The 21,953-nt window shown below is 45.1% G+C and overlaps 1 protein-coding gene and 1 long non-coding RNA gene across 2 annotated transcripts in view; both read left to right on the top strand.

The window, feature by feature from the left end:
* The first annotated feature begins 1,593 nt into the window (after positions 1–1,593).
* On the top strand, positions 1,594–3,719 carry LOC132453537 (uncharacterized). Its single transcript, XR_009524732.1, has 3 exons — positions 1,594–1,966; positions 3,164–3,220; positions 3,585–3,719. It is a non-coding gene; the product is annotated as an uncharacterized LOC132453537 (long non-coding RNA).
* A 1,466-nt stretch (positions 3,720–5,185) lies between these two features.
* Positions 5,186–21,953, top strand: part of LOC132453478 (adhesion G protein-coupled receptor E5-like) — a 38,006-nt gene continuing 21,238 nt past the window's right edge. Inside the window, exons 1-4 of the mRNA XM_060046346.1 lie at positions 5,186–5,366; positions 5,461–5,505; positions 6,965–7,093; positions 7,218–7,361. Of these exons, the coding sequence (XP_059902329.1) occupies positions 5,201–5,366; positions 5,461–5,505; positions 6,965–7,093; positions 7,218–7,361 (484 nt within the window). The 5' untranslated portion in view covers positions 5,186–5,200. The remainder of the gene's footprint in view (positions 5,367–5,460; positions 5,506–6,964; positions 7,094–7,217; positions 7,362–21,953) is intronic.

Below are 21,953 nucleotides of genomic sequence, written 5' to 3' on the forward strand. Positions count from 1 at the left end.
TCTTTACATGTGATTACCTTGGGTAACCTGATAGATCCCTCAGTTATATGACAATTTTTTAATGCGTGTGTCTTTCAAATCAAGCCATTGTAAAACACAGACATACATCGAACGTACACATGTCTCTCACAAGTCTTTCATACATTTTATATTGCATGTTTTTCCTCTCTTTTGATTTTGTTTACCGTCATGTGCATGTGTCTGTTTGATTCATCACGTCTGAGTTCCTGAAGTGACACTCTTCAAGCCCATGCTTTATCAGGCAGAATCCGTTGTCGGGGGCGGAAGGCAGAGTTGATTACCGAGACAGAGCAGGCAGGTCGGGGACAGGCAGGGTTTATAACAGGGAATCAATCCGGAAAACGCCGGAGAGGCTAGTACTGAAGACATTGGGCAATCCGGAGTGTGAACTGAGAGGGGAGTCTATATCTTGATTAGTGATCAGAGGCAGGTGAGGAGAGTTGGGCTGGAGAGTGGAGAGTGGCAGGCAGGCAGGTGAGGAGAAGGTGGAAAAACACTGGGAGCTAAGGTGAAATGAGATGAATGAGAGGGGAGAATGAAATGACTGAGAGGGGAGATCATGACAATTTGTAGATCGATACTGTCACATAGGCCTCCAAAATTGTTTTAGGCCTTTTAAAATTGTACTCCTCATATAGGCCTACCTCCACAAGCAGCTTCTGTTCGCTGCTGGAAAAGATCCCGCACAGTCCTTTTCGGACATTTGATCCATGATTCGACATTCACGGTTCTGGGCTGGTTACATATCATGAGCGTGCGTAATCCACGATAACTTTAGCCTGGCTTGAACTAACCTGAGCAAGGCACGGATGAACTGCGTTGATGGAATGACTTCAGCCTCAAGGCCTCAGCCTTGGCGTTATTTCTTAATCAACTAGGCGCCGCCTTAATTGACCACTTTGATCGAATACCCCTCAGGTCTTTTAGTAGCCTGGGAAAAGGATTCCAAAGCATGAACTTGAATTTCATCACGCCTGCACCCGCCCAGAATATTTCCAGTTACCATGTTTCGAGTTGCGACTTTTTGCGATTTGTACTTTCTGTTTGATAGGGGTTTAACTTTAAGTACAGGTAAGAATAGTTTTTGTTATGAATATATGTATTACCTCAGCTGGACGTCTGGTACCGCCATCGTTAAGAGCTAGCAAAGGTCGATCAGCAAAGTCACAACTTTTCTCGGTTTTGGTACCTCAGTGGTTGAACGAGCTCCCTGCCGTTCTCAGGAGGTGCCAAGAAGTATTTCTTGGCACAGAAGTATTTTTAATATGTACAACAGCAATAAACAACGCTTTTCTCTGCCTCTGTGTCTGTCTCTGAGTAAGAATGCGATGAGATGGGTAGCACATAGCACTACTGAAATACTTTTAACAGTGATATTGTGTGAAAATACTTAATAAGTGATTCAACAGGAAACTCCCCTGTCAATCACAGTAACCACAAAAGAACATGTATAGACAGCGGACTATCTCACCACACACCACGTAAACTACAGCTCAGCAAGGACAGTTACCGCTCAAAGGAGGTCAGGCAGAAAGAGAATCTTTAAAACCTCAATAGTGAACTTGAAGAGGGAGAGAGAGACAGAGAGAAAGAGAGAGAGATAGAGAGGGGCAGAGAGAGAGAGAGAGGTAGAGAGAGAGAGGGGGAGAAGGAAAGAGGGGCGGGTACGTGAGCACTGAGTGAGGTTGGCTGAGAATAAGAGTGTGTGACAGGGAAACTGTTGCACGCGTTGCACTTTAACACAATATCTCCCTTTTGAAGGAGATTCAAGCTTTCTTTGGACTTGCTCTATGACCGGGCGGTTTTACTGGGTTGTCTGACTACGGATGAACTCAAGACAACAGGCCTAATCTATTCAGCAGCAGACGGAATACAATACGACTACGGTTCATTCACAACTATTTAGACGTTAAAATGACAGGGAAAATCCTCCTTCTTATACTGGGTGAGTCTAGTCATGTGTCATACGTTTGAGAGAGAGTGTGTGTGTGTGTGTGTGTGTGTGTGTGTGTGTGTGTGTGTGTGTGTGTGTGTGTGTGTGTGTGTGTGTGTGTGTTGAGAGCATGATAGGGTTGAGAGAGAGGGAGTGAGAGAGACACTCATACAGACTTGCTCATACACACTTGTGTATGAGCAAGTGATAGGGGGTAGAGGGTATTTCGCTCCCTGATTTGAAGCGTTCTGCAGAACATAACCAAATACAAAACTTTGCTTGACAATGTGTAAGAGAAGATATCGATTATACATTGAATTATGATGCAATGATGTAAATCAGTTTCAAAAATCTACAGCTCCTAAAAAGTTTACAAAATTATTTAGTTTCCAATATTTAAATGAATCAAATGTGACAAAATAAATACACAATATACTCCAGTTCACCTCTATGTACTTGGGGTCTGGTTGAGATAAGTACAGTTTTTAATTTAAGAACTCACACACAATCGCCAGCAAATCTGTCCCGATCTCCTAGAGAGAGAGGGGGTAGAGGTAGAGATTGAGAGAGCTAGAGATTATGAGAGAGCAATGCTGACCGACACGGCCAGACATTATTCCTCTCAGCGAAGCACAAAAAAGTCATGGAGGTTTTGTTTGGTTGTCTGCAAACCCCTGCCCCACTGCCATCAAAGACTCCACTGTAGCCCATTGAGTTGTGATCACAGCCAATCTGACTCACAGTTAAATACAGCGTCTGCTGCCCACTCACTCAGTGTATTGTTGAGCGCAAAGGTATTTTCAGTAAATGTAGACAGTGGTAGGCCTATGCATGAGAGGGTTCTAGAATACGCTGGGATGGAATACAAACAGTGCTTATAATAATTCAAGTAGAAATCTGGAAGACATCGAGTAGGAACACAATCTGTTGACAAACGACACAAAATTGAAAGAAAGAACAGAACCATCCCTCTGCAGGTTGTGTGCTTCCTGCAGAGGGACAAGATCAACGGGGAGATGGGGGAAGTGGTGCATGGATGTTTCTAGACTGTAAATAACATCCTTTTCACGTATTGTAAAAGAATGAGACTCCAACTCAAATGTCAGACTGCTGAAGATTGTTTCTGTGGCCTGGGTCATGGCTGCCTGACTTATAGAATTGAAGCAGAACGTTTTGGAAATTAACTCTCTCTCCCTCTCTCCTCCACAGAGTTACTGTTTATGCTCAAGGGTTCCTATTCATTCTGCCGAGTAGTTGATGCCCACGGTAACTATGTCATCTTCCTTTGTTGTTTTAAATGGGTAGCATAAGTGTGCGACTCACAGCCAAATGGTTCAGGGTTGGCTTAGCCAAGGAATAAGAGCGGGTTGACTTGTAACCGGATGGTTGCTATTTTCGATCCCCGGCTCCTCCAAGAGTGTCGATATGTGACTGAGCAAGACACCTTACCCTAACAGCTTGCCTTGTGTGGATGACTCCTCTGTCGGTGTGTGAATGTGTTTATGAATGGTAGTAAGTCGCTTTGGAAATAAATGTCCGCTAAATGTAAAATGTGAAAAACGTTAGCACGATACCTGCCCATTGATTCTGAAAAGTACCTCCAACTTAATGACTCAATATGTGTGCACAGTGACAAAAGAAGAGTGTGAACAGAACACATTCGGTATATGTGGACACCACGCAAAGTGTACCTTCACTCCGATAAGTCCCTGCTGCGAGTGTCTGCCTGGGTTCAACCGACGACTGGTGTTGGACACATTTAACATCGACGACTGGTGTTCAGGTACGTTCCTGTTCCTGTTTGGGTAAATTCTTGTGAGGACAAATTATGACCATCGCGAGGATCCAGTGCTTACAAGCCCGATTCTCCGGAGGTATGTGTGTGTGTGGGGTAGTCCCACATTTCTATTTCCGGTACATGGTCCCCAAAATGAATTTCTGATACATGTATTTCAATGGCGACATGAAAATTATTTTCTTGACCCGTTTGAATTGTGCCATGAATTTCACATAAGTTGTGATTCTTCAAGATACTTTTCATGCAAAGAAAACTACAATTTATCATGAAGAAGTTTGATAATGTTAGGTTTTGTGAGAGGCCGCTTTGTGAACTACAAACCTTCACTGCTCTCAACGCGAATGATATATGTAACAACCCGTAGTTGGAACTCTGGCACAGACATGGCAATCTCTCTGCTCCACTTCACAGCTTTTTTCCAAGGGGAGGATAACAGCATCGAAAGATATGAATACCATTATAAGTCGGGGCATGTGGAGAGTTTCAAGTATGCCGATGGGGAGAATGTTGGTCTTGTCCACGCCATTCGCAGGGAGTGGTGTAATGCCGACTTCAAAGCGCTCGGAGGTTCGGAAGCTCTTCCCTTCTTCCGAAATAAGAGCGTTCTGGAAAGCCCCTCAGAAGTTCATAGGCTATGACATAAAACTGGAAGAACAGATAGTTTGTGAGACTAGACCATGGACTAGACTTGATGACAACTAAGTATGGGGGGGACCTTTGCGCTTCTTTTCTGAATCAGATGAATCAGTTATTAGAACTGCTTGCGATGGTTGAACATGAGCGAGAAGTTATCAGTTGATGTTTATAATTGTAAGCTATAATGTATCTGTCATGAATCCTTACTAGTTGTTCATCATTAACTCATTGTCTCATGCTATTGAGTTGACTGTTATTTGATTATTTAAGTCATGAAGGAGGCCTCTATGAATAGTCAAATCTTCTAACCTTTATGCCTCCTTTCCTTAACCTTTGTGGAAAACGTCATTGGGTCAAAGAGAGATGAAAACGCTTCCTTTCGAATACACGGTCATGCGCATGTGGAGAACCACCTAGGTAGCATAATCGGATAGGTAGCAGGAATTGGCAGAACACCGGCCAATGCCGTAGGCTGATGTGACATGTCGCTAAGGGAAGTTATCACATTTCAGATTTTTTTCATCCTGAAACACGCATCTGAAACACGCCTATTGTGCTTTCTCTACAGCCTTTAACTGAACTACTGCACAATAAACGGTCAAACTCTTGACATGAAAAATTATAATTTAAATCCACAAACAACATATGTGTAATCCGGCGCATAACAAGACTGGGACCAGAAAATAATTACTTTCTCTGCATTCTAACCCATTCATATTTTACGATCTAATAGGTCCCATGGGGGTCTACCGGAAGGGGCGGGACTTCGGCAATCTATGCTGCCATCTTGTGTGGGCCAATAACATTCCTCTATGTCCTTGTGTGTGGTCCCTCCCCATGGTGTGACAGACACCAATGAGTGCTCCTGGGCCAACATCTGCGGTTCCAATGCCTACTGCACTAACACCATTGGAAGTTACACCTGTACCTGTCGCTCAGGGTATACGAAGCAGAGTGCTACAAGTCACAACTGCATTGGTGAGACATTTTATATTGTGTGGAACTGTTTCTCAACCATATCCAATATAATGAGTCCTCTGTACTGTGATTCAACCCCTCAACTTCCCCCCAGACAAACCATTGCACCATGTAAAGCTCTCGTCTTCACCTTCAACAGGTATTGTTATTTAACGTCTGAATAAACTTAGTCTTGCACACTATTTCAAAGTGGCCAATCCTATCACACTAACGGCAGCGTTTCCCTGTTGCCGGACATTCCCCGGGCTCATGCGTCCTCACACACCTAGAGCAGCTGTTGTCCCGCGTCGCTCTCGGTGCTCCTTTAAACTGTTGATAGCTTGCACCTGTAGCATGCTTCTTCTCAAACGGCTTACACTGCTTGAGTTTGCGTGTGACTGCACCTACTTCATGTTCCGTGGAGTAGGCGCCGGCATTTTGCGCTTTAATTAGTTCAAACTGACGAGTTGTGCCGATTGCTTTTTCAAGTGTTAGATACGTTTCTAATTGAAGCTTCTGCGACACTTCGCTATCCAGTATGCCAATGACGATGCAATCTTTTATGTGTTCATCCTTAACTATTCCAAAGTCACAGTATTAAGCCAGTTTATAAAGATGTCTCGCAAAGGCTTCCACACTCTCCCCCTCTAGCTGGGAACGTCTGTGGAAACACGTTAGTCCATGGATGGTGTTCCGCCCCGGCACAAAAGGCTTGTTGAACTTGTTAATTACCTCATCGAAACTTGAATGTGCTGAATATCGGCTCTGCATTTTTTCTCATCGCATACATACATTCCCATCGGGGCGTTTACTTGCACATCGCCGTCTTCTTGGTTGACTTTCGCTGCAATCCGATAATGAGAGAAACGCTGTCTCCAGGCCTCACCTTCGTGAAGTTGTCTTCCTGAAACTGCCGCGAGTTTTGAAAGCCAGGTGACTCGTCGCATCTGAAGTTATCACAGGTATTTCTGACGCATGGCAAACGAAGCCGCATGCCTTATCGAAACCAAACCTTTTGACCGGTGTTCGGCCAATTTGACCGGTGTTCGGCCAGAAATTGGCCGAACACCGGTCAAAAGGTTTGGTTTCGATGAGGCATGCGGCTTCGTTTGCCATGCGTCAGAAATACCTGTGATAACTTCAGATGCGACGAGTCACCTGGCTTTCAAAACTCGCGGCAGTTTCAGGAAAACAACTTCCGGGCATTTTTCTGGGCATTTGCTATCGAATAAGTGCGGACATAAGACACTGCCCTGGTTGGTTGGAATTACCACGTGTAACTTTCCACGTGAGAAATGATATAACTCTTATCAAAGAGGCGTGCCCTCTCCCAAACTATGCTTGTTAAAAAAATTAGAAGTGCACCTGTGTCCGACTTGACGTTGTGGGAACTTGACGAGATTCTGACTAGTTCTGGCGGATGTTCTCAAGTCTCGTGCATGCATGCGCGCAAATGCAGACGATCTGAAACTCGCCGAATGCCACTGGCTGATGTGACATGTTGCATAGGGAAGTTGTCACAATTCCGATGTTTTTATCCCACAATGCATATGTTATGCGAGACAACGCAATGCATGCTTCATCTGAAACCTCCATATTGTGTTCCCATGGTCTGACAGACACTAATGAGTGCTCCAGGGACAACATTTGCGGTTCCAATGCCTACTGCAACAACACCATCGGAAGCTACACCTGTACCTGTCACTCAGGGTATACGAAGCAGAATGCAACAAGTCGCACCTGCATTGGTGAGACATTTGTTTGTGTGGAAGTTGTTTCTGTTTTTTCTGTCACAGCTGTAACTGTTTCTCAGCCATATCCAGTATAATGAGTCTTCCTCCACTGTGTTTCAACCCCTCAACTTCCCACCAGACATTGACGAATGTGAGGATGGTGCAAAGGCAAATGAAGGGGTTTGTGGCATCAATGGCACTTGTAGAAATACCAACGGGAGCTTCTGGTGTGAGTGTCCAACCGGCTTCACTAACTATGGCAACGAAGGGACTCCATGTTCGGGTAATGCACCTACACCATTTTGTGAAAAGTAGCAGTATGAACATTTATCAATACTCTTCTGTCCTGAGTTGTAGTTCTAGCTATCAATTGTTGCCTGAGATTATCAAACAGTGGGAGGAAGAAAGTGGACCAGACTAAAGTGATTTATAGTGGAAAACTTCCTGGATGGCTTGAGTCGTTTTGTTCTTGAGGAATTTTCTAGTTCAGAAATATTTCATGGAGTATATAGCTGCAGTAGAAAACGTTGCAATTGCCTACATTGACTTGGGGCTGAGAGCTTTGCTGGTATTACTCGTGCAACAACATTTAAGGCCAAAGTATAATACTCCGACTGAAGTCGAGTCGAGTCAAGTCAAGTCAAGTCAAGTCATAGCTTTGGTCAAGCAAGTCACAAGTCAAGTCATAGAAATAAAAATAAGTTGGAAGACAACCGTCTTAAAGTGCTGGGCTTTTATTTGCAACAAATACTTCAATATGTCGCAAAATGTATGACTTTTATGACAAATACTCCTTCAAAGAGGCCCCACTCTTTCATGTGAGGCCTTTCATGTGCCACAAATGAAGCTTCACTACACAGAAGCTACCACCCAGTCAAATGTAGGAAGCTAAGTTACACAAACACCGCAAAAGTAGTTCACTACATGTGAAGCTACTCTAAATTAATTTAAACTACATGTTTAAATTACCAAATTCATTAGAGTTTTTGCCAGTATGTATGTTCTTCTTTCCTGAATCACTGAATGGCAGCTGATCAGGGATATACATAAGACAGTTTTTTGAAGTGAAAGTTTAAGGAGGTGTTTGTTCTGTCTCTTAGTCGCAGAACTTCCATCTGCTCACTGGTATCTCCCTGGTTATTAGTTCTGCTCAACTAAGAAGTTGGCTTGATGAAATGGATTACTCACAGATTTGACCACACACACACACACACACACACACACACACACACACACACACACACACACACACACACACACACACACACACACACACACACACACACACACACACACACACACACACACACACACACAACCCACACCACGGACACACACACGCAGCTCTTGAATCTTGCGGTTGACTTCACTCTCACATGATCACAGGCATTTAGACATGTGTGTTTTCTGTTCTAGAGCTGAAATGTGACCAGTTCGAGGGGCCCGTTGCAGCGTCAACGCAGGTGATGGTGACGTGCTTGCTTTATGAGGGTGTTCATAATGCATTAATGTATGCTAACTGAAGTGGCATGGGTGCAGTGCAAGTTTTTCCTTGCTAATATCCAAGTGCTGCATCACTATGTCATTACTTTGTTGGCACAGTATTTTAGAAGTATCTTTAAAGCCTGCTCTCTCTGGGCATCTCTCTTTCTCCCCAGCCTTATGGAGGTCTGGCAGAAATCTTGTCCCAAATGAAGCGTAGCTGTTTAGCGCTGGCCCGACCGGACCAGTATGGGAACAAGACCACTGGACCCACGGTGCTCCTCAATGTAAGAACTACAGAGAGGCAGTGCATGGGCACGCACTTACAGACACACACACTGCGCTCACACAAACACTCTCATGCACCGGCATACATACACACACAAACACACACACACAGCATATGGGCTCACACACACATGCACATACACAAAAGTACGTATACACACACACCTGAAAACACACATACACATGCACACCCACACACAGCGGTGCTGCTCTCCTGAATCCCGTGTCTCCTCTGTCCTGCTGCGACATGGCAGAGCCTCTTCGACCTGACAGTGGACATCCTGTCCAGCAACAATACGGGCGACAGTGTGGCGGCCGTGAGCAGCCTGCTCAGCGCAGTGGAGGACTCCATCAAACTCATTGGCCCCCAACTCACTGAGGACCAAACCAGCATGAACACAAGCCAGACAGGTGACTGCACGACACGCACACACAGACACCACAATTATGTCCTCTTCATTATCACTTACAACCCCTAATCCTCTTCCCCTTCAATGAGAGACACTTCACGATGAACTCCATCAATGTGATGCGAAGAGCCCTGCCACTGCGTAAGTCCTGTTTGTTTGTGTGTAGAGACGACGATCACGGTGTGGAAGAAGACGACTCCCCCGAGCGGGCCGTTGCGTCTGACCAACACCGACGCCAGCCTGGAAACTGACTGGAGCACGGCCGTCGGGAACAAAAACTACCCTGGTAGAAAAAAACAACTCGGCAAACACTCTGTTCTCTGTTCTCTCCTCCCCTCTTCCCCTCCTCTCCCTTCCTCTCTCCTCTCATCTCACCCACAACAAGCCTCCACTCCTGCTTTGACTTGAGTTAATATCTCTTCTCCCTGCGTCCACAGGTTTCGCGCTCGCTGCTCTGGTGAGTTATAAGAACCTGGAGACCATGCTGAACCATTCCTTTGAGCAGATAACCTTACCCGAAAAGAACGACAGGAAGCCCAGCTACCAGCTCTTCTCCAAGGTGGTGTCGGCGTTGGTCTCCAACCCTGACACACAGCACCTAGACAAGCCTGTCATTCTCACCCTACGACACCTGAAGGTAGGCACCAACCAAGACATCTCCTCAAATGCATGGACTTATTTTAAAGCTGGCTTTTAAAAGATCTGAGGCAAAAGAAGTGCGTGTGTGTGTGTGTGTGTGTGCCATCCTCAGGAGCTGAATGAGTCCGCTGAGGTGAGCTACACCTGTGCCTACTGGAAGGCTGCGGGAGGCGGGCTGCAGGGGAAGGAGGAGGAGGGCGGGGCCTGGTCCACCCGCGGCTGCACCCAGGTCTCCTCCAACGCCTCCCACACCGTCTGCAGCTGCACCCATCTCAGCAGCTTTGCCGTTCTCATGGCCCTCTACCCCGTCAACGTGAGGAACCCGGGACCGACCAATCACAATCTCACAAACACACTCACGCACACCCACAACGATTGAATCTAGTCTAATCTAATCGAATATAATCTAATCTAGTATACTCTTGTCTAGTTTAATCTAACAGTATCTAGTCTTGTCTATGGTCTATTCTAGTTTTGTCTAATTTAATCAAATCTTGTTTCCTTTAGTCTAGTTTAATCTAATATAATGTAGTCTATGTTCTATGTTCTAGTCTAGTTTTGTCTAATCCAATCCAATCTAGGTTTATCTAATCTGAGCAAACTCTTTGTGGATCCAATCTGATGCAATCTAATTTTATTGGATCTAGACTAATCTAATCTGGTCTAATGGGCTCTGATCTCTTCCCCTCTCAGCACACCTTTGGCCTCATGCTGCTGACCAAGCTGTGCCTGGTCGTCTCCCTGCTATGTCTGTTCCTGTGCATCCTCACCTTCATGTTCTGCCGCTCCATCAAGGGCACCCGCAACACCATCAACCTCCACCTCTGCATCTGCCTCTTCCTGGCCGACCTCGTCTTCCTCGCAGGCATCTCCAAGACCCAACCCCAGGTGTGCACCTTTAATGGGAAAATGAAATAACAGACAGATCGTCATTCACTGTCCTCCACCAGGAAGTTCCTTTTGAGGTCAAAGGGCCGCGTGTTTCAACCCAGTACACATACAGGACATAACCACCCACACTTAGAGACTGAGTACATACTGTAGTGGCCAAAATGTATTTATTTTGTCTGTTTTGTTTATTGGTTTATTTTGATAGGTTGCTCATGCTGTTTTTGGTTCATGTCACTTCCATTTGATTGAAAGATGGGTGGGGTTTAATCTACCTGGGCACTGGGATGGAGGGAGTTGTGGACAGAGGGGCTTAATGGCGCTCCTGGTATATTCTGTTTATCCACTGTATAGGTTTAGTCTCTCCTCTGACCCGTTGCTTTCACCCCAGGGTGGATGTCGGTTGGTAGCAGGCCTGCTCCACCTCTTCTTCCTGGGGGCGTTCAGCTGGATGCTGCTGGAGGGCGTGCACCTGTACCGCATGTTGGTGCTGGTGTTCAACACCACCATCCGACCGCGCTACCTATACACCGTGGGCTACGGGACGCCCCTCGTCATCGTCATCATCTCGGTCATCAGCAGACCCACGGGATACGGCACTGACCAATAGTACGTAAGGGCGGCTGTCGTTGTATTTGTGGTGTGTGTGTGTGCGTGTGTTTGCGATTGTCCGTGTGTGTGTCTTTGTGCTTGTTTATCTCTGTGTGTTTTTATGTATGTTCCTGTGTGTGTGTGTGTGTGTGTGTGTGTGTGTGTGTGTGTGTGTGTGTGTGTGTGTGTGTGTGTGTGTCCCTCCCATAGCTGCTGGCTGACGACAGAGCAGGGCCTCATCTGGAGCTTCTTCGGGCCGGTGTGTGTCGTCATTGGCCTCAACGTGGTCTTCTTCAGCATCACCGTCTGGAAGCTGGCCCAGAAGTTCTCCAGCATCAATGTTGACCTCACCCACCTGCACAAAATACGGTCAGCATCCACATGGACTTATTTATCTGATGTACATACTGTCATAAATACAACCCTCTGCCAGATGCACAGACTAATGGCATTAGACTGAGGGAGGGAGGGACAGAGAGAGATAAAAAGGCGATTCAGTCTGGATGGGGTCTCTCTATTTCCATCACACCGCCTCCTTCTCTCCCTCCCTTTCAACAGACAATGAACTATTTACAAAGATCCAAGTCCAAACCACACCTCTTACTCTTATTAGTCCTTGAAGATTCATCACAATTCTATTTTATCACTGGTTTGATCGTCTATCTGGGGTGATGTCCTTCTTCTCTACCTATCTTATCTCTCACTCCCCTTACAATGTATTTGCTCTCTCTCTCTCTCTCTCTCTCTCTCTCTCTCTCTCTCTCTCTCTCTCTCTCTCTCTCTCTCTTCCCCCCCCCCCCCCCCCCCCCCAGAGCCTTTACAGTCGGGGCTATAGCTCAGCTGTGTGTGCTGGGCCTGATGTGGCTCTCTGGGGTCTTCCTCTTTAAGGAGGGGGACTTGGCGGCCGCATACATATTCACCATCCTCAACGGCCTACAGGGGGCGCTGATATTCCTCCTGAACTGTCTGCTGTCAAAGCAGGTAGGACAAGGTGTTTGTGTGTCGGGGCGGGGGGGGGGGGTATTGATATTTGATATTTCTTGTGTCAATGGCATCTGTTGATGGTGTTCTGCTCCCCCTACAGGTGAGAGAAGAGTATGCCAAATTATTGTCCTGCGTCCGTCCACAAACCAGTAAAATCCGATACAGTAAGCCGCAGGTCAGAATGAGTTCACTACTGAGTCCATGCTGTTCGGTATCCCTCCCGGTTCAGCCCTGTAAACGCTTCTTCGATCACCCTCTCTTTACTAAACTGTGTCTCTCAGGACTGGCAAAAGAAAGGTACAATTTGAGTGTGTCTAAAAATAATAACCCCCTCTTTCTCTGTGTTATGAACCCCCCCTAGGCGTCCCGGAGCGGTCCACCCACAAGCGAATCAAACTTATGAAGAATCCTCTTGCACACGGCTCCTCCCCCTGCTCTGTCTGGGGTTGGATTTTTGAAAATGTAGGATCTTCGTCACGTCATTTTGTTGTCATTACTTTGGTGAACAAACGACATAAGTAGGGCTGCTACATAGTCTGGCTATTGCCAGACCAAGCTCAATTGTAGATTGCACGTTGGTCTGAGGAAGCTGCTGTCATTTTCTTCAGCACAAGAGGCGTGATCAACGTGCCTAGTGCAAGTGGCTCTGTGCTTGATTGGCTGCTTGCCGTCGCTACCCTGTTGTCATTATGTTATACCAGCCAATGGCGCGCCAAGGGGAAAAGCCAGCTTGGTGATTGGCTCCCGCAAAAACGTATCGGAAGCAGAAAGAAATGTATTGCTCTTCTCCAGACCAATGCAATTGATCCAAGACACCTGATCTCAATTCCAATCAGGCTCATCGACACTTGTATAAGATGGCTGCCTAGGCAATGTCACACTCTCTCATCCTACCAAGACAGCAGGGATTTTGGTTCTTTATATGGGTCTGATATACTATACTACTCACACGTACACATACACTACAGACACTACTGATGATACTGATCTACATGGTTTATCTTTATCTCTTTATAGAGGTTATTGTTTCTAAATAAATATACTTCATTTAAACTTCTCTGTGGTCTCCCCTTTTTTGTCATGAATTATAAGCTAGTTCAATGCAAAGTGGGGGCTCGTCAAACTAGTAAAGTTGGTTTTGACATTGTTAGAAGTGATGACAATGGGACTGTGGGGATACACACAGTAATGGCCTCTGCTGTTGGGTAAGGAGAGTGCATCAGACCTTCGTTAATTGCAACATTGGTTTGCATTTGGTTTGGCCTTGTTTTTGAGTTCTGTTCCCTTGGTAGGTTTAGTCAGCGGGTTCTGTTTAGGGAATCCGTTGTGTTCTCAACATTAGCGTGGTGGTGAAAGTGGGCAGAGCTCTAACCAGAGTTCAGGAACACCTCAGTGGCTCCGGGGGGTCGCTGGTTGGTCCAGTGGCTTTTCCTACCCTCTGATTTTGGTGTATAATAACCACTCGCAAGTAACCACTTGAAGACTAGTGTGGAGCTAGTTAGTTTGTGGTTGAGATAGGTGGGGGATTGAACTCTTTTTATTTTTTGGGCCATTTTGGAAGTTAAACCAGGCACCATTGACTGTCCTCTGACTGTAAATAAAAAAATGGCGTCTTTGGTAGAGGAATTTATTGAGGCTCCATCAGAGGAGGAATTGGATAGATGTACCAAGGAAAAGTTGTTAAAGCTGGCAGAATACTTTAATGTTGAAGTGACTGATAAACGCTTGAAAGAAAAGTAGAATGGTGGAAGAAAGAATTCTGTTGGAAGAGCTCAGTAAGCCCACTGTCTGTTTCTGTTGACATACAAGCAAGTTTAAAATTTGAACAACACAAAGAGCTCTTATTGTTAAAATTTGACCAAGAGAGCAGTATTCAGGTTAAACAACTGTAACTGAAACAATATAAAGTATAGGTAATGGAAGGAAAATTGTCAGCTGGCGGTCAGTTTAATGTCTCCAATCTAAAGCTTATTCCTAAATTCACAGAGAAAGATCCAGACCTCTTCTTTTCCCTGTTCGAGTGGGTGGCACTCTCAAACCTGGTCTGCCGAGGCGTGCACAGTGCTGTTGCAATGTGTACTCACAGGTAAGGCACTGGAGGCATATGCTTCTTTGACTGTGTCGGAGTGTAAATATTATAAAAGCGTAAAGAATGCAGTGTTGCAGGCATATGAGCTTGTTCCCGAAGCCTATCGACAGCGGTTTAGGAACATGAGCAAGGGGGAAGACCAGACTCGTACTGACTTTGTGCGGCAGATGGATAAGTTCAATCGATGGCGTACGGCCTCGGAAGTAGAGACTTTTCAGGAATTGTGTGAGTTGATAGCACTTGAACAATTCAAAATCTGTGTTTCAGATCACATTGCAACTTGCATGAATGAAAGCAACGTTAAGACTTAAGTCTCCAAGCTGCTGCAGTGTACGCCGATGAGTATGTTCTCACACATAAAAACAAGTTTGGAAACTTGGATATTGTCAGGCCTACATTTTCTGAACGTACAGATAAACATTTTGGGGCACATGGTGAGTCCACTTTCACCCGGACCTGAATACGGTGGTTGGCGGATAAAGGGATTCTAGTAAGAATTGTAATTACTGCCAGCGACCAGGGCACTGGAAAAATGATTGTCCTAGACACCAGGTATTGTGAAGAGGTTTGTACGATTGAAGAGTTGGTTGGTTTGTATGGTTGAAGAGTTGGTTGGTTTGTATGGTTGAAGAGTTGGTTGGTTTGTATGGTTGAAGAGTTGGTTGGTTGGTATGGAAAAGAGTTGGTTGGTTGGTATGGAAAAGAGATGGTTGGTTGGTATGGGAAAGAGTTGGTATGTATGGTGATGGGGTTGGTTAGTTTAGTGATAGGGTTGGTTGGTTTGGTGATGAGTTTTAACTAGGTGTTTTGATCTAAAATATTTATATTTTAAAATCTACAAGCACATTGGTAGCCACAAGCTACTATTGCTTGCTAAGAGACTTTGATGATGTAGGTGTTGTTCTTGCAGGCATTTAGTCAGGATATTCGCCATATAAAAGGCTCTGAGGATATAATGGCTGACGCTTCGTCTTGCGCGTCTTACTTCAGTTTTACTGTACACGCTTATATATGTTACCTCTATCTGTCTGTCCTAGTTGTTTGTCCTGATCTCTCCTAAATGCTTCTAGGTACCAAGTTGCTGAGGGGTTGAGATGAGGAACATTACGGATTGGTATAGGGCATGTACACAACTAAATAGATGGCCAGTACATATTCTGAAGTTTGTATTTTTTAGTAAAATATTTTTTTTAGCGGAGTACCTGTTTGGTCTCCGCTCTTATGGGGGGAGGTGTGATGAACTTGCTCTAGATTGTTGTGCAGGGGATTTTGGAGGCGTGTCTCAGGTGTGGCAACTGGAGCTGCAACGTACCTGATCTCAATTCCAATCAGGCTCATCAACACTTATATGAGATGACTGCCTAGACCAACTCACACTCTTTCATCCTACCCAGACAGCAGGGCTTTTGGTTCTTTAGATGGGTCTGATATACACATCACTCCACTCCAGATACTCCAGACAATACTGATGTACATGGTTTATCTTTATTGTTTCTAAATAAATATACTTCAGTTAAACTTGTGTGGTCTCCCCTTTTTTTTCATGAATTACAAGCTAGTTCATGACAGTAGTTAATTAATATCGAACGGTGTTGTTCGGAGTAAAATAAACATACGCCTCAAACTGTCTTCACACATTGCTAATACTATTGCACTTTTATTATTTTATTAAATGAAGTACTATGAAAACCAGCATTTATTTGAATGTAGCTATGCAATCTCTATTGTATTTTTCTACTTGTGGCTGTTAGGCCTATCATGTGTGAATATTTGTTTGATTTACTTTGCTATTGAGTTAAAAATAATATTTTCACCTTTTGCACACATTGACTTCCATGGAATTGAGTTTTATGATTTTTGACCGATCAAATGTGTTTGAGAGGCCTTCACATCAGCCTTGTATTATAATTAGTGTTGTCGAGCGATTAATCGCATTAATGTCATAGTTAACTCGCAATTAATCGCAATTTTTTTTCTATTCTAACTATCCCTTGATTTCGTGCTGCTAGTCTTAGTGAGATCAGAGAGTGTTGAGAAGGACAGTAAGAAGAGAGACCCGCAGTGAATTCAACCCGGTCCACTTGACATCGGGTAGGTGCATCGTAAAACTTCAATAGCCCGGGCTTTTATTTGTTTCAATCACTGAACTTTCGAACAAAACTCTTGCCCAGCAAAGATGGGAAATACTATAACATTTATTATTTAAACCAGTATGAATATTCCTACCATACGTAGGCCTATACACATTACCAGGCTATCAAATAACGCCTACACACACACACACACACACACACACACACACACACACACACACACACACACACACACACACACACACACACACACACACACACACACACACACACACACACACACACACACACACACACACACACACACACACACACGGTGGCGGAGTGGTAATCGGGAGAGTCGGGAGAATTCCCGGTGGGCCGTTAACGTTTCGGGGCTGTCGGGCTGATTACCGCGGGATAACAATATTGCATTTATAAAAGTACCTTGGAGCGCCGTCCGGGCAGCCTGAGCTCGGCGCCCGCAACCTCTCACTCAGAGTGACACACAAACACACACTTTTAAGGAGTTTTCCATCGCGCTCCGTATCCTTGCTTGCCCCATCAAGTTTGTGCGGCGTGCTTGTTGTTTTGTTTCCAGAGTGTAGCTAGATCCGGTATGGTGTTGTAGTTTTTCTAACGTGACTAGTTATTGCTAGATAGCAGGTGAAAAAACTACGTTTGCCAAACCAATATAGCGTTAATCGCGCGATAACGCCGTTAAAATGTCTTTGTGTTAACGCCGTTAATAACGCGTTAAACTGACAGCACTAATTATAATGCTTATATTTAAACAAATGTTAAAAAATCGTAACTACAGAAATATAAATGCTATGTATTAGGTAAAGATATTAATAGCAATAGCTAATTAATTGTTACAGGAAAGTGGCAACTGTCTTTTGACACACCTCCATCTCAGGGATAAAATGTGCTATTTGGCTCTGACAACCTCCCCTCCGACAGCATTATGCCCGGACCTGCACTCGATAAACTTACTTTTACAGAGGAAATCCTATTGACTCTGTGCAACACAAAGTGCTTGACTGGAACCGGTAAGTTCCATACTAAGCTTGTGTATTGCTTTGTTAATCTTTTATTAGACAGCCTTTGTGTTTCGATGGATAGGCCTATCCTCCAAAAGAAGAGGATTACTTTAAGGTGTCCTTACAAGAGTCTTTAATTTCCCTCTTATATTGTAGACAAACCCTAATGTGGCAAACTCTAGTGGTAGTTATATATTTACCGGTGGAACAATATAAATAAACAATGTAAATATAGCAGCGGTTATAGTAGATCTGATGACAGGATGAGCTCCAACCTAGGATAGCCCCAATGGTCCAGTCGAGGTGGGGGTTATGACGACGGAGCCAGGGGAACCCCAGGAGGAGCGGACGGCGAGGAGACTGCAGGATGTGGAACTGTACAGTCTCATGGTGGTTGCCAGAGAGGAGCATATGGATAGACACCCTCTGGTGGGCGACTGTCTTCATAATGAGGCCGTCCAAAGCCTTGACGGGAACTGGACAGGGCAGGATAACTCGATTGACCCCCAGCTGTTGAGCTAGATCGTCGTTGATAATGTTCACATCTGAACCAGAGTCTATGGGCCCTATCTTGCATCCGGCGCAATTGACTTAATCACTGGCGCATGTGTCGTTGCTAGTTTGCAACTGGCGCAGAGCGTTCTTTTCCCTCCTGCGCCACGCGTCGGTAAATTAGGGAATGATCTTACTCCCAAAGGAGCGGCTCGGCGAAAGGAGGAGGCGTGTTCTGGCGCAAACGTTCCCTGGTGCTATCTTGCAGTTTCAGAAACCACTTGCGCCACAAACCAGGAAATAGCTGGTTTAAAGTCAGCGGCGCGTTGTTCAGATGCTATTTTAAGGGCGCATGCATAATGTTGCTTGTGCACCTCGCGCATACACTTTGCTTCTCTCATCTACCTAGCCACACATTCTTGGTAAATTATTTGGGAAAGAACAGCTGATACAGCGGTAATAAGTGGTACTTTTAAATCAATGCATCTGCAAACACCGTACAGCAAACACATATTTTCTTGACACAGACATCGTGTACATGCCCATAACTTTTAGGATTGATGAGTATTTGATTGTGAGAAAACATTGTTTTACCGCGAGTGAGTGTTAAAAAGAATGAATGAATGCAGGCGCGCGTGTGTGTATGTGTAACACACACACGCGCGCGTCCATCTGTTTAAACACACGCAAACTAAACACGTAACGCATAATACAGTCCATGGCAATGTATATTAACGGGGGGACACATGCATATCAGGAACACAAGTCGATAACGATAATGCATACAATACTGATAAGAAACTATGTTTATAATGTATGGCATATATCATTAAATAGAACCACAGTAACCGCACATCATATATTATATCATATACGCTTTCTTTGCCAAAATTTATTTGGGGACTCAGTATTTCTGAAGTTGTGGAAGAAAACCTTATATCATGTGGGAATTAGGCCATATTATTTGGCCATAAACTGAGCCATTTAAAGTTTGAAATTCATGTGCATCTGTCATCGGAGACTGCAAACGCGCTGTCAAAATATCAACTGTTAAGCTTGCTGGTAGTTCTACCAGGAGGACTCAAATCACGCGCGGCTGGCCGCCAATCACCAATCACCAGCTATCAATCACCTGCCTACACCTGCTCTATAAAGAGTAGTCTAACATATGTCTTTGCTGCTCAGGTCTTCGTTTGACGCATGCTGCTGCTTTACTGTGCTTCTGATTATCTCGCATATCTCGTCGCTTAGTTGCTACGTCGGTTAATACACACCAAGAGGTCATAACTTCGGATTCGTGCTGGTCGGCCTACTACTTCTGGTCCCGGCAAGCGAGCGCAGAAAGCCGTTATTTTCGGTCCCCGGTATCCTCAACAACACCACCAACAAGTTCCCAACACGGACATCCGCCTGGTTCTACAAACCCTCGCCGAGTTGGTGCAAAGCATTGGCGCCAGGATGGACGCCGTCGAAACGCCATGCGGAACTCCCGGACGGGTCCAGGCCCCCAACCCGCTGTCGTCGGTCGCCACGGCGCCTTTCTACTTCCAGCAACCATCAGGCTCGGCTTCCTCCGCCTTCACAGGCTACGCACCCGGCACGTGCCCTGCTACCATGGCTACTGCAGTCCCCGCGTTAGCCCCCGCAGCGTATATTTTCTCTCACAGCTCTACCAGTCCAGCTTCAGGATGCGGCTCCCTCGGTTGGGTTAGGGGGTTTCTTCCAAGGGCAATGGTTTGCTGAGGGATGGCCAGTCGAAGCTGGTACGTTCGCCCTCGGGTCAGAGTCGTCTGCGCTGTTCGAGCTTTACCCTATCGCAGCAGCGAGCGTTCTGTGGGGCAAAGCATGGCGGCGTTAACGTATAACCATGTTTTGCGATAACAAAGCAGCGTCAAAACGGCTGGGAAGGTGGTCTTCCACAGCATACGGATTTTACATCCGGTTGAATTCGTTGAGTTCGTTGCACACGTCGGTGTGGTACAACACAGAACTCTACGTTCGCAATCAAAGGTTCATAATTATCTTTATACCGTGCACTGTTTGGTTAACTCCTTGTGTCTGAGGTTTTTCCCTTCACTTTAACATGAATGAAGTTGATGGGTTTTAGGCACTGTGTTAACTGATTATTACTAAAAGGTTTTTATTGACTAAGGGCCTTTTAGATTGGTTCAGCTGCTGCTCACTAACTCTCACGTTCCTCTGCTCGCAATGCGAATCACATATCGTTCAATTTATTCAAAAGATCCAAAGACAAAGAACAGGTACATTATGGTATCATTTTATATGATTATTTTTAGTCTTATTGTTAATAGCTTCAGTCGCGTTGGTATTTAATTTTTCATTTGCTCGTTTAGTATACGTATGACAGTTAACAATGTTGGTGTAGGCCTATTACAATTATTTACGCGTGTAGGCCACTCCAACTCGCTCGATATTTCAAAAAGATTAGTGTGCTCTCTCAGAGCTGGGAGATTTCATCCTTATTTTAACATATTACTCGAGACTGTTTTCTCACAGTTCTACGGGTTCATGCGTTCTCGGGTTCATGCGTCCACGTCTCCTACTCAGACTTTTCCCCTACACGAGGTATTTAATTTTTCATTTGCTTGTTTAGCCATGTATGTCAGTTAACAATTTTGGTGTATTACAATTATTTATGTGTGTTGGCCACTCCAACTCACTCGATATTTTGAATAGATTAGTGTGCTCTCTCTGGGAGTTTTCATCCTTATTTTAACATATTACTCGAGTCAGTGTTTCTCACAGCGTTCTACGGGTTCATGTGTTCTACGGGTTCATGTGTTCTACGGGTTCATGTGTTCTACGGGTTCATGTGTTCTACGGGTTCATGTGTTCTACGGCTTCATGTGTTCTACGGTTTCATGCGTTCTACGGTTTCATGCGTTTTACGGGTTTATGCGTTCTCGGGTTTATGCGTTGGGTTTATGCGTACACGTCTCCTACTCAGACTTTTTCCCCTACACGGGGCCTGACTTTCGCTGATGTCACCTTCTCTGCAAGGCATTTTTTCATCTAAAAGCGATAGCCTAGGAGCAGCTGTTACTATTATCATTTCAAGAATCAACAACTCTCTGTCCTTACGCTTCCATGTTCCTTTATCTCAAGCTTCGGCAACGCACGTCCCCGAATCACCTGTTTATTTGCGGCCTGCCAATGACTAAAGGGTGGTTCAGAGTCAATCTCGCGACGGTGGTAGAAGGGTGCGGCCCACCATCTCCCCCCTACATTGGCCACTCCTTCCGGATTGGAGCGGCAACCACAGCCGCTGAACAAGGGTTGCCGGTCGCGTCTATCAAACGGCTGGGAAGGCGGTCTTCCACAGCTTACGAATCCTACATCCGGTCGAATTCATGGTTCTTCCTTCAAGCGCACACGATGCTCTAACGTCGGTTAAGGCAGGTTTATCACGTTTGCTACTACAGCTGTTTTTGGCGGCCTGTTTCCATTCTAGTTTTAGTCTTTGTGTCAAGGTGTCACTTTTGTTTTTATTAGTTTAGACACGTTCATACTCTTTCTAGTGATGTGATAAGTATTTTAAGGAGCTGCATTTCCCTCACATAGCCACAAGGGGAGCAAGACCTTATTGAAGGCTGCTCCACCACAGAAGGAGCCGAAGCCTTTACGTCACCCCGGCCACGCCCACTAGGCCACGCCCACTTGACGTCCTCTCTAGAGTGGCGAAGTCACGCCCCTTCCGGTAGGGCTCATGGGACCTATGAGATCGAAAAATATGAATGGGTGTCAATGGAGGGAAAATAATTATTTTCTGGTCCCAGTCTTTATATGCCCTGGATTACACATATGTTGTTTATGGATTTAAATGATAATTTTTCATGCAAAGAAAACTAAAAATGTTCGTGAAGAAGTTTGATAATT

The sequence above is a fragment of the Gadus macrocephalus genome, chromosome 3, assembly GCF_031168955.1.
Source record: "Gadus macrocephalus chromosome 3, ASM3116895v1".
Lineage (NCBI taxonomy): Eukaryota > Metazoa > Chordata > Actinopteri > Gadiformes > Gadidae > Gadus > Gadus macrocephalus.